This window comes from Amblyomma americanum, chromosome 10 (genome assembly GCF_052857255.1).
Source record: "Amblyomma americanum isolate KBUSLIRL-KWMA chromosome 10, ASM5285725v1, whole genome shotgun sequence".
NCBI classification, from domain to species: domain Eukaryota; kingdom Metazoa; phylum Arthropoda; class Arachnida; order Ixodida; family Ixodidae; genus Amblyomma; species Amblyomma americanum.
The window spans coordinates 115883316-115894856 of NC_135506.1; the positions used below are offsets into that span (position 1 = coordinate 115883316).

Below are 11541 nucleotides of genomic sequence, written 5' to 3' on the forward strand. Positions count from 1 at the left end.
ACATGCCTCTTAATCTAAATAAATGCCAATCCATACCATTCTCCCTCAAAAACACAGTTATTGATAGCACTTAAAACATAAAATCGGTCGCCGTCACGAGAACATCATCTTATAAATACCTAGGAGTACACATAACATCATCGCTGTCATGGACAACACACATTCAGACCATCTGTTCCAAAGCATCACGCACACTTGGTTTTCTCCGGCGCAATCTAAAATCTGCATCACCTGAAGTAAAAAAGTTGGCATACATAACATTCGTACGTCCTAAATTGGAGTACGCGTCATCTGTCTGGCATCCATCACAATCGTATCTCATCTCAGACCTTGAAGCCATTCAAAATCGCGCCGCCCGTTTTATTACATCGCAGTACTCAAGAAATACCAGCGTAACATTACTAAAACGATCCCTCGGCCTTCAGACACTAGCAACTCGCCGTGTTATTTCCCGTCTATGCCTCTTTCACTCTTTCTTTTATCGCTCACCAAGACATTTGTTGCTGCAGCCACCCCCACGTACGTCATCCCGCTTAAACCACAGTAACCCAATCGCACGCATTAAAACCCGCACCTCCGCAATGTGCAGTTCATTTTTTCCCGACGCCATAGTGCTCTGGAATGGCCTTCCCGACAACGTAATAACATGCTCCGATCGCCGCCTTTCCGCGAGAAACTGGCTAATCACTTCCCATAAACATATTCATACTGCGACACCGAAGTGCCAACTGTTCCTTGTTTTCTTTTTGTATGTTTATTTCTTGCTTTTAGTTTGTATATTATTGTACACTTTTTTGGTACCCCGTGTATTTTTCCCCCTTTCTTTCTTTTGTGGTCTCTGCTACTACCCTCCAACCTGTATGTACGCCCCCCCTTATGTAATGCCTTCGGGCCTTTAAGGGACAAATAAATGAAATGAAATGAAATATAAGGCATGCCCCAAAGGAGTACAGACACCAAACTTTAGTTGCTAGGTTTTCTTCATGGTTCGTACCACACTAGTAAATACAGACCATGCGGTACTCGCCAACTATTTCTGGCTGTTCAGGCAGGCTGCCTTTAGTGCTACAGTGAATGAAGATGACAAAGAAATTATGCTGAAGTTTTCATGTCTCACAAGAGTTATACTTAACTCACACATGGCAGAGGGGTAAAACATACGAAAATTTGGAGTCTACATTCCTTTCATGATATTGATAAGGGGTGGCAAGCCAAAGAACAGTACGACATGATGGCAGGTGAAATACAATTTTAATGGCTGTGGGCCAAGTGCTATCTGCTCAGTCCCGTGCCACTGGCCGATTTTTCGTTGTCGTCTTTTTAACAATATTGAGAGCAGAATCGTTGGTTCACAGGCACTATGCATTCTTAAAGGTGTACTAAAGAGGAATCTGAACTCGTCTTTTTACCGCGGGAACTCTACACGTTCCGGGCATTCTTGGAAACTTCGAATTATTGTCCTGGGCGGGCGATTGCCCTCATTAAATCGGAATAAACGTCCCAGCTCCCGCCTTTTCTTTTTTTTTAACACAACGCGGTAGGTAGGAGGAGTCAGCCAACGCGTCAGCCAGTCCCGTGGCGGCTTGCCGCTCTACCATTGGTAGAATGATACGTACTTCAAAGAGCCCGCGTGTATTTTTATTTCCGTGGGCCTAATTTGGGGTTATATTGCCTGTGACTGAAACTGTTTATTCACAGAAACCTAAGAAACTAAATGAAAGCGAAGCCACCACTGGACTGGCTTAAAGGCACTCCACGAGTTGGTTGACTCCGCCTACCTACCGTGTTCAGTTCAAAAAAGGCGGGAGCCGGGACGTTTCATCCGATTTATTTAGGGCAATCGGCCGCACAGGATAATAATTCGAATTTTCGAAGAATGCCCGGAACGTGTAGATAGAGTTCCTGCGGTAAAAAGACGAGTTCAGACTTCTCTTCAGTGCATCTTTAAGGGCGTTTCGAGGCCATATATGGCAACAGCACAGAAAAAAAGAAATTGTCGAGTTTCTGTCTTGCAACAGCCCAATCTTCAGCAGAAAACTTCACGCGGTCAATGATCAGGAACTGATCAGAAAAAACAACAAAATCGGTCCAGGATAAACCAGATAAAGCCATCTGGCCAAGGACCTGATAGTAATACTCATGGCCACGGTCCAGCCTAAACACACCCATGCTGTCCTTCTTGAGGCAGTGCCCATCCCCCATATCTTCGGGAGTTTTTCCCTTCAAACTGTATGGGCACTTCACCTCAAGAAGGCCATATGAAGGAATTTCGCACGGGTCGAAGAGTAGCCTGTCCGGTGAAGCTCCCAGCCAAGGACATTGTTGTAGCGGCGGGTGCCGCTCAAGTACACTAACTGCGAGCAACCAAAACCATCCCGGTTTATTGCCACATACAGTCATATATATACACATAGCGACACTGGTGCCTCTGGCGGCAGGGGATCCCCAAACCGAAACCACATATACAACATGTTCCCTTCCTTATAAAAAAAGATAGGTACATGGGTTAGTGATTTAGTAGTGGTAGTACGTTAGTGCTCTTTTACAGAATTATATTTACAGTAACAACAATGTGCTTGTCTTATGCACTTAATACAAAAATATAAAACAAAAAGAGGAAAACAAGATACAACTCCATTTATGTCCATATTTCACAACGTCGGCAAACTCAACACTCGTGCAGATTGTGACACGTTCATGTTCACTGCAAAACGTGTCTTTCTGTACTTAGTGTCCGTAGCGGTCTGGAGGTCGTGTATTCCTTGATGGCTGTACCCTACGCTGAGGTCCCGATGCTTCTGAGAAACCACTGGCGGCAGGCGAAGTCTCTTCCGGCTCACAGCCGGTCACTGGTAACATAGGCGGCTGCTTCGCAGCAGCCACAGCTGAAGTTCCGGTTGGCGCTTCTGAAACGGGTCTCTCCAAGGTAGGCGGTGAGCTGCTTTCCCTAGCGGTGTCATTTGTCTCTTCCGGCTCACAGCCGGTCACTGGTGACATAGGCGGCTGCTTCGCAGCAGCCACAGCTGAAGTTCCGGTTGGCGCTTCTGAAACGGGTCTCTCCAAGGTAGGCGGTGAGCTGCTTTCCCTAGCGGTGTCATTTGTATCACTCATTTCCCCCCACCCACAGATAGATGCAGAAGCTCGTGGCATCCTTGACAACTTTGAAGCGTTCCACGTTTTTCCATCATCAAGTTGGAAGGACGATTGCCCCTGCTTTCTTATCACTTTTCTTGGGCGGCTAAAAGCCAGGTCACCTTTAAAAGCAGTTTGTCTGCGTACTCGTACAAGGTCACCAACATTCACTTTGGTTTCCCTTGCGGCCCTGCGAGCGTCTGTGTATAGTTTACTGGATTGCTGCTTTTGCTTCACCCGCTCGCGTAGGCGGTGGAGCTCTGAAGTAGGGTCGGTTGCAAATATTGCTGACGGATACCCAACGACATCGAGCCGAGTCCTTGGTAGACGTCCATGCAGGAGAAGTGCTGGAGCAACTGCAGTTGTGGCATGCGGCGTACAACGGTAAATGCCCAAGTATTCTGTTACCGTTTGGCATAAGGGACGCTGCTCGAGTGTAGCCACTTGAACAAAGCTTTTAAAAACTCTGTTGAACCGTTCAACCTGTCCGTTTGCTTGCGGGTAGTATACGGACGAATGCCGCAAGCGGATGCCGCGATCCTGCAGAAAAACTTGGAACTCTCGAGATGAAAAGTGTGGCCCTTTATCGCAAACAATTTCCTCTGGGTAACCTTCACGTGCGAACACTGACACCAAGAAGTCTGTTACTGTGCGTGTTGTGACTTGGTTGCAAAAGTATACTTCGGGCCGCCTAGAAAAGTAGTCGACCAGCGTGATCGCATATCGACAATCGTGTGGTGCTCTCTCAGATGGGCCAACAATGTCCATGCCAAGCTTTAGCCATGGTTCCTTTGGTAAGGGAACCGGGTTCAATGGTGCAGCCATAACCTTCGCGATCTTGTCCGCTGCCTGGCATATACTACACGTTTGAATAGCTAGCTCGACTTGCCTGTCCATGGCTGGCCACCAAAATTTTTCTCGCAGACGTGCTTTCGTTCGTACAATTCCAGGGTGAGCCTCATGAGCAGCGGTAATTATCCGCGCTGTTAAGTGATGCGGGAACCACAAGGCGTTCGCCACGCAAAATCAAATTGTCCACCACTGACAGTTCATCGCGAAGTTTGAGGAAAGGTTGAAGCTCACCCGGCCGGGATTTTTGCGCAGGCCAGGACAATTCAATGTAGGCCTTGATTCGTTGCAGTGTGCCGTCTTCCGACTGGGCCTGTTCAAACTCTTCCCTGGTAATGCAAGAAGATATAAGGGCAACTGATACAGTTTCATCTGGTAAAGTCTCTTCTTCCTGATGAGGTGACGCAGGGAGGCGAGAGAGCGCATCTGCTACTCGATTTTGCGAACCCTTCCGGTACTTTACTGTATAGTTGTACTGCAGTAGGCGCTCCGCCCACCGTGCTATCCGCAAAGGACGCCTTCCTGGCCCTTGAGTAGACAGCAATGCGACCATGGCTTGATAATCAGTAAGCAACGTGAAATGGCGTCCCCACAAGTAAACATGCCACTTCTCGCACACCCAAACACACGCAAGCGCTTCGCGTTCTCCTACTGAATATGTCCTCTCTGCAGATGAAAGCGCTCGAGAAGCAAAGGCGACAGTGTGTAGTTTCTCTCCCTCCACCTGTTGGAGAACCGCTCCAAGCCCACAGTCTGAAGCGTCAGTGGAAACAATAACTGGAAGAGATGCATCGAACATCCGCAGGACTATGTTGGACGCAAGTGCCTCTTTAGTCTTTCGAAAACTGGAGTCTACCTCGCCAGACCAAACAAATGGTTGCCCCTTTCGAAGCAGAACGCGCATCGGTTCAACCATATCGGCAAAGTTGGGAACGAACCTAGAGTAGTATTCGACCAGTCCCAGGAACGATCGAAGGCTGGCTGTATTGGTGGGTGCCGGTGTATCCTTGATATAAGCAACCTTTTCCTCTAGCGGAACAATACCACTTGCTGTGATCCTGTGACCCAAAAATGAAAGTTCCTGCGTATCGAAGATACATTTGCTGTTCAGTTTGAGTCCTGCCTCTTTAATGCGTTGAAGTACTGCTGCAAGGTTATCTATGTGCTCCTGCCGGCCCCGCCCGAAGACTATAATGTCATCTATATAGAAGAGCACGCCCTTACATCCTTGCAGGACTTTGGACATCATACTCTGAAATGCAGAAGGCGCGGAAGCCAGTCCGAAGCACACTCGTTTAAAACGAAAGAGGCCTTCGTGAGTTATAAATGCGGTCAAATCGCGACTCGCAGGGTGAAGCATGACCTGGTGGTAAGCTGATGCGAGGTCTAGCTTAGAAGAATTTGTAGCCCCCACTAAACTATGCAATAGCTCTTCTGTATGAGGAAGGGGAAAGCTGTCTATTACAACAGCTTTGTTTGCTTGTCGAAGGTCTACACAGAGGCGAATACCTCCCTCTTTCTTCTTAACGACCACAATGGGTGACACCCATTCAGATGCCTCCACCCTCTCTATCACGTCCAGATTTTCCAACCGATGGAGCTCTTCCGAGACCAATGGTCGTAGCGAGAGCGGAAGGCGCCGAAGTTTGGATTGCACTGGCTGCACCGTGGATCGCGTTTTGACGTGATGCACGAAACCTTTCGCGAGGCCAAGGCCTGGATCGAAAAGAGATCCAAACTCGCCAACTAATTCCTTTGGGAGGTTAATATCCTGCACGGCTTTCGTCGGGTCAGGGCGCTGTTCCCTTCGAGAATTAGAAGTTAGCGTCGTTTCAAGGCATTGCAGAGATGACTCATCAATCTGTAGACCGAGGGCCTTGATGGCATCGATACCCAAGAGTGAGGTGCCTTGTTTTGAATAGTCTAGTAACCGAACAGTCGGGGCCAAAAGTACTTGGCCTTCAAAATACTGCTTAGAAAGATCGTGTGCAACAATGGAAACTGACGACCCAGAATCTACAAGGAAAGTTATGTCCACACGGTCAATCGAAACTGTGACGTAAACAGCGGAGCGAGCGGCCGTCGTCACAGGCAGAATGCTCAAAACTCCCTCGCTAGGAGAGTCTTGGCTGTCTACCTCACGCACCGTAGCGGAGCCTCGTTTCTGGCAAACAGAGCGGAAGTGACCCATGACACCGCATTGGTGACAACGCTTGCTTTTGGCTGGACAGCGAACTGATGCTGCATTGTGCCGGGATGAACCGCAGCGATAACGAGACTGGCGGTTGTGCGACCACTTCGAGCTCTCGTCGGATTCTGGTGTACGCGTAGGCGTATTTCCACGAGTATTTATGCGTCCAACATCTACAGAAGGAAATTCTTGCAGATCATTGTACGCCTGCTCAAACTGCCTTGCCAGTAGTACTGCTCTAGCGAACGAGAGAGACGATCCTTCAAGCAGAAGACGCTCGCGCAAGCTCCGAGACGAAATACCAGCAACGAACTGGTCACGCAGCGAATCTTCTTCGGCTGGAAAAGAGCATGTAGCAGAAAGCTCCCGCAATGCAGTGATGTATGTACTCATTCACTGATTCACCAGCTTGCTGAACTCGCCTACTGAAACGATGCCGTTCGGCAACAACATTGCTTGTTGCCGAAAAATGAGCATGCAGAGCGGCGACTGCGATATCGTACGACGATACTTCAGGCCTTGTGTCGCCTGTGCCCTTGCTATCTTCCAACGTTATCTCAGTAGCAGTTTGCTCACCGAGCTTGACGTTGTCCAACGATGGAAGTGGTAATGTGTAAAATATGCGCTGACCTTCTACGCCGAGGCTGTGAAGAAGTAGTGCTTTGCGACGATCCGGCGTGCATGTCAGAGGCCCCCGAAGCAAGCACGTAGTTCTCGAAGATGCGGAACCATTGCGGCCACGCAACAGCAGGTCGACCACGCACAGGCAGGAACGGGGGCGGCGGCGCGAGTCCAGAAATGCTCATGGCGCCTGAAAGCAAGCGGCGAAAGTCACGCCCCCCGAAATGATCCCATCCTCGTCGCCAATGTTGTAGCGGCGGGTGCCGCTCAAGTACACGAACTGCTAGCAACCAAAACCATCCCAGTTTATTGCCACTTACAGTCATATATATACACATAGCGACACTGGTGCCTCTGGCGGCAGGTGATCCCCAAACCAAAACCGAAACCACATATACAACAGACATGAAGGGTCCACGACCAATCCGCTCCGAAAAGCCTCGACATCATGGCCCCTGGCTTTCATCACAGCCACGTAGCGCTGCACAGCCGGCTGCTCATTCGTAAGGCCGTACCTGCAATAACAGCATAAAAAAGGCAGGCACTTCATCTCAAGAGGAACTTACACCTAGAGCAGAGTTGGGTGTGCTTGCCTGGTGTACAGCAAATAAATAACCATTCGCATTGTATTGTAGGGCAGTCGGCTAATCAAAAAATGAAGATAAAGGAAAGAACACATGCTATTCTGAACCTGACTTGGTGCATATCCACAGCAAAGAAGCAAATGTGGCGACACCATTTGGCCTCGTTTTGAAAAGGTCTATGAAGGTGGTGGTGGTGGTTTTATTAAAAATAATAGTAAAAAGGAAGTAAAAGATTTTTGCTAGCCCCGGCATCTGCCATCGATACTGAAGCACCTGAGCTGGGGCAGCGGAAATAAAGGACCGCAGGCAGAATGAAGAAATGAAATGATAGAGGTGAGGGGACAGGAACAGAGGATAGGGGAAAAAGAAGGCAACGTTTTCATTTTTTCAGGCGTCCACATATTTTGCTGAAATTATGGTAAGCTCTCCAGGCAACGTTCTGCATGCCATGTCATATGCTCCGCACTTGTTGGTATTCATTCATTTTCTGAAGGGAAAAATTTTGACCTTTGGTCTTTCAAACAGTGATTAAATTTACCGCTTGTGGTCAACTGTTGAGCTATTCGACGTGCACATATGAGGCTTCACAGCACTACCCATGACGTCATGTGTTGCTTGAAATTCATGTCCGTACTTAGTAAAATAAGACCTCACTTACTGAACAGCCCTGACACGGGAAAGGTCTTTGTCTGCAGTCAGGTTCTGCAGACCTTTCTCTGTCCACGTAGGGCGCTTGACCATAACCCCAAATGATGAAGCAGTCAATCGGTGGACGCGGGCTCTCTTCCACATCTCGCTACCAGACTGCTGCCTCGTGTTCTTTTCGAGATCGATGGCCTCCTGGCTGGATACTTGCAAACCCTGGAAAGAAAACATATTTTAGGTAGTTACTGCTATGACAGTTGTTCAACTGTGTAACCTCTCACCTCAGACTTACTTATATTGCCAAATTATGCATATTTTTAGCGCAACCAGGACAGGGACGCAAAGAACAGACAAACACGACCGCTCGTGTTTGTCTCTTTTTTTTGTGTCCCTGTCCTGGTTGCGCTAACACAATGTATAATTTGTCACAAATCCAACTAGCCCAACATCTAACTATTTTAAAGTATATTATATTGGCAGTGCAGTTTGCTATGGCTCTACCACTTTGTGTAGATAGCTTAAAAATTTCTCTCAAAAAAAGGACAACTTTTTCAGGCACACATTGTGCAAAGTGGTCTAGCAATCACACACCAAACTTTTTCTCACCACCGAGGCAGTAGCCTGTATAAACAATTCGTTCAATATCTGAGTGCCTATAATGATGCTTGAAGTCAAGGTTACTGCTCTGCAACTGAAGTAATGAAATCGTTATAATGGACACCTGCTACTTAAACCTCCAGCTACTAGTTGTTGCTTTTTGTGTTGTTGTTTTTTTGTCATTCATGGGTGACCATCTATTTTTATTTCTTTCAGCAGTTACGAAACAGACTGCTGTGCGGTTTGGGGCAGCTAGGTTTTCAACATGGAAGGTATGAAAGAAACAGCATGACACGGAAGCCACACTATATTCTGATACAACTCAAGAAAAAAAGCGGCACTTCCCCTCATAATGAGGCCCCCCTCCCACCACACAAGCCAATGGTGTCGACCAATTTCCATTGCTCCGCGGCCAATCCGATTAAGGCATTGTTAACTGCCTTCCATCTGCCACTTCTTGCGATGACATTGAGGGAATGCCGCCTAGAGCGTCTTTGGCCTCATTGAGTCATGCAGAAGGTGGATCAGCAGGCCATTTACTCGGTTATATCCAGCCTCCAGGTAAAACGTGCACATACCTTAAGGATGGCTGCTTCAGCGGCAGAGAAAACCCCATCTTGTAGATGCCACTTGCGACATGACTCAAACAATCGTGGTGGAGTCGGCATTTCTGCAGTGCCAGTATTTGTACACACTATTTCTGGTGCCACATGAACTTGAAATCCATGTGGCACGAGAGGCATCAAATACTGCAAAGGACTGCCAACTGGAGTCGGCCCAATTTTTGAAGTTTCAACAAGTTCAGTGCTTTCAAGGTGTCTTGAAAATGGCGAAGGACACAGTTCATCAATGCTTGCCCCAAGTGTCCTTATTCTTGAAGAAAGGTCCTCAAATGGCTGGATGTGCTGTCTTGCATCATAAAGCCTGGTGCTGATCGGCTTTGAAAGGCCACCTTGTCGCACACTCCTCCAGTCCACAAACTGTAAAGGTAGCGGTGGAAGTGGGCTGCTACGAGGGCGCCTCCACTGCCGTGGCTGCTCGTTGCACGCTACCTCTGGTGGAGGTTCCTTATAGCCATTGCTCTTAAGTAGCAACACTAGCTTTAATGCGGCTACACACTCCACAAGCACCAGCTGGGCAATCGCATCTTGCAGACGCCACTGATCCACAGTTTTTAAAAGTAAAGCACACCTCATAGGGCTTTGATGCCTTCTTCTGGCTCCGAAAACAAGTGCGCTTGACATACAGCTCATCAGGCCTGCAAAGAAAAATGAAAAATTTTCATGTCCACCATTTAGAGGAATTTTTTACCACTGCATACTGATATCAGTTTTTTGTATTTGGTGAACTATAGACATGCCAAACAATTACATTCGCTTGAAACTGCATTACGATGACATGTGGAGCTCACAATATATTGTTTTTTATTTTTTCAGGTACTAGTATCGTATGGTGCTCCTGCTGCTCTTGTATGAGAGCAACATGAATACACGTTTGTAGCGAGAGCCTCGTTCGCCAGACAGCATGAAACATGCTCTGAGCGTGCAGATTCACCACAGACGTGATTCTCGACAAAGGAAAACTAATTCTAAAAGATATACGGAGTCAAAGAGAGAGATATATATATCTCAAAGGGCAAAGCGGCTAGAGGTTTATGCTGCAGCGCGCCTCCCGTGACCGACGAGCGGCGCAGATGGGCGAGGCGTCTCGAGTTACCGAACACACGGCACCGGCGTGTCGCGTCGCTTCGCCCTTGCTTCGTCTACACGCTTGTTCCAAGAGAACAGAGAGCAGCCCACGCAGCACGCTTCAGTCATTGGCGCAGAACACTGTACAGACGCAGGCTTGTCTAGAGTGCCCGAACTGAGGCCCGCGAAGCAAGAGATGAGAAATTTAAAAACAGGCGTTCTCACGGGTAATCTCAGCACGCAATCGCTGCAGCATAGCCAAACAAAGCATAAAAAGTGCAGTTCTCACACAAAGCAGCTGCGTTAAGATTTCTGGTTACTTGTGTAGCACACTGATCTTGAGCTCTCTAGACCAGCGAGCACACATCAACACGGCTTCAGACAACATTAAGTACGAGGTCGCGTTCGTATCGCATTTTCGCCCAACATGACGCCCGAGTTCAAGTCTGTGCATTAAAAGTTGTTAAACACGCTACGCTTATATTGTTCCTAGTGAGGAGACGTATATGCTGCCGTTAGCAACTAAATTTAACCGCGTTCTCTGCCACTGACGTGCAGCGCGGACGCAATTCAGTTGTATGCACGGACGCAGCAGAAGCACCGAGAACGCGAATCTGCAAGCCCCCAAGAGAGCCACTAATACTGTACCTGCAGGAAACAAAGCAAGCCAATAATTCGAAAATAAGCAGCACAGGAAAATATATCATTTCTAGGGGTAGGCAATCAAGCAACCATAGAAGAAACCAAAAACCAGCAAAAGTAATCAGAGTACGCAGGAGCTAAGTATAAGCAGTGGGATGCAGGCAGCAAGTAACCCTGATTGGTTGATAGGGCTCTTAAGTATTTAAGGGGATGAATTGCCGTGCGTGCTTGAAGACCTAAGCAGACAAAGAACTGCGGGCACAAAAAGGGTAAGCAGAAACCACAAGTTATGTCTAACAGTCTCGATCGGAAACCGCAGCCTATGATAAGTAGGGGAGCATTGGAAGTGGTAAGGGAGCACTATGTAAGCCAAATGGTGTTCACAGAACTAGACCATGAGAAATAAATTACCATCAGATTAAGAGTTGCTGTAGTGAACTCGGTGGGCGCTCTCGTGTCTTGAAGCACCTTAATTATGTTGCTCAAAAGAAAAGCCTCATCCTGAAACTTGGAGGCCAGCGAAAAGGCATGAGACTAAATTCAAGAAGAGTAGTGGGCCATTGAGATGACAGTGCTAGCTGGAACTCTCGAT

The 11541-nt window shown here is 47.8% G+C and overlaps 1 protein-coding gene across 1 annotated transcript; it reads right to left on the reverse strand.

Moving 5' to 3' along the window:
* Positions 1-1902: 1902 nt before the first annotated feature.
* Positions 1903-8344, reverse strand: LOC144108650 (uncharacterized). The gene is made up of 3 exons (XM_077641832.1): positions 8036-8344; positions 7199-7308; positions 1903-2354 (listed from the first exon to the last, which is right to left on the reverse strand). Exons 1-3 carry the CDS (start codon positions 8251-8253, stop codon positions 1945-1947), a joined length of 738 nt encoding a protein of 245 aa, XP_077497958.1. The 5' UTR covers positions 8254-8344; the 3' UTR covers positions 1903-1944.
* Positions 8345-11541: the final 3197 nt, after the last annotated feature.

Bases quoted from the DNA above. Each gene is read 5' to 3' on its own strand.
- LOC144108650 (XM_077641832.1), bottom strand. From the start codon at position 8,253: ATGTTTTCTTTCCAGGGTTTGCAAGTATCCAGCCAGGAGGCCATCGAT. The intron at 7,309-8,035 runs GTAAGTGAGGTC...CTGTTATTGCAG, and splicing joins TCCCGTGTCAGGGCTGTTCA to GTACGGCCTTACGAATGAGC. The intron at 2,355-7,198 runs GTCTGTTGTATA...GGTTGCTCGCAG, and splicing joins ATTGGTCGTGGACCCTTCAT to TTAGTGTACTTGAGCGGCAC.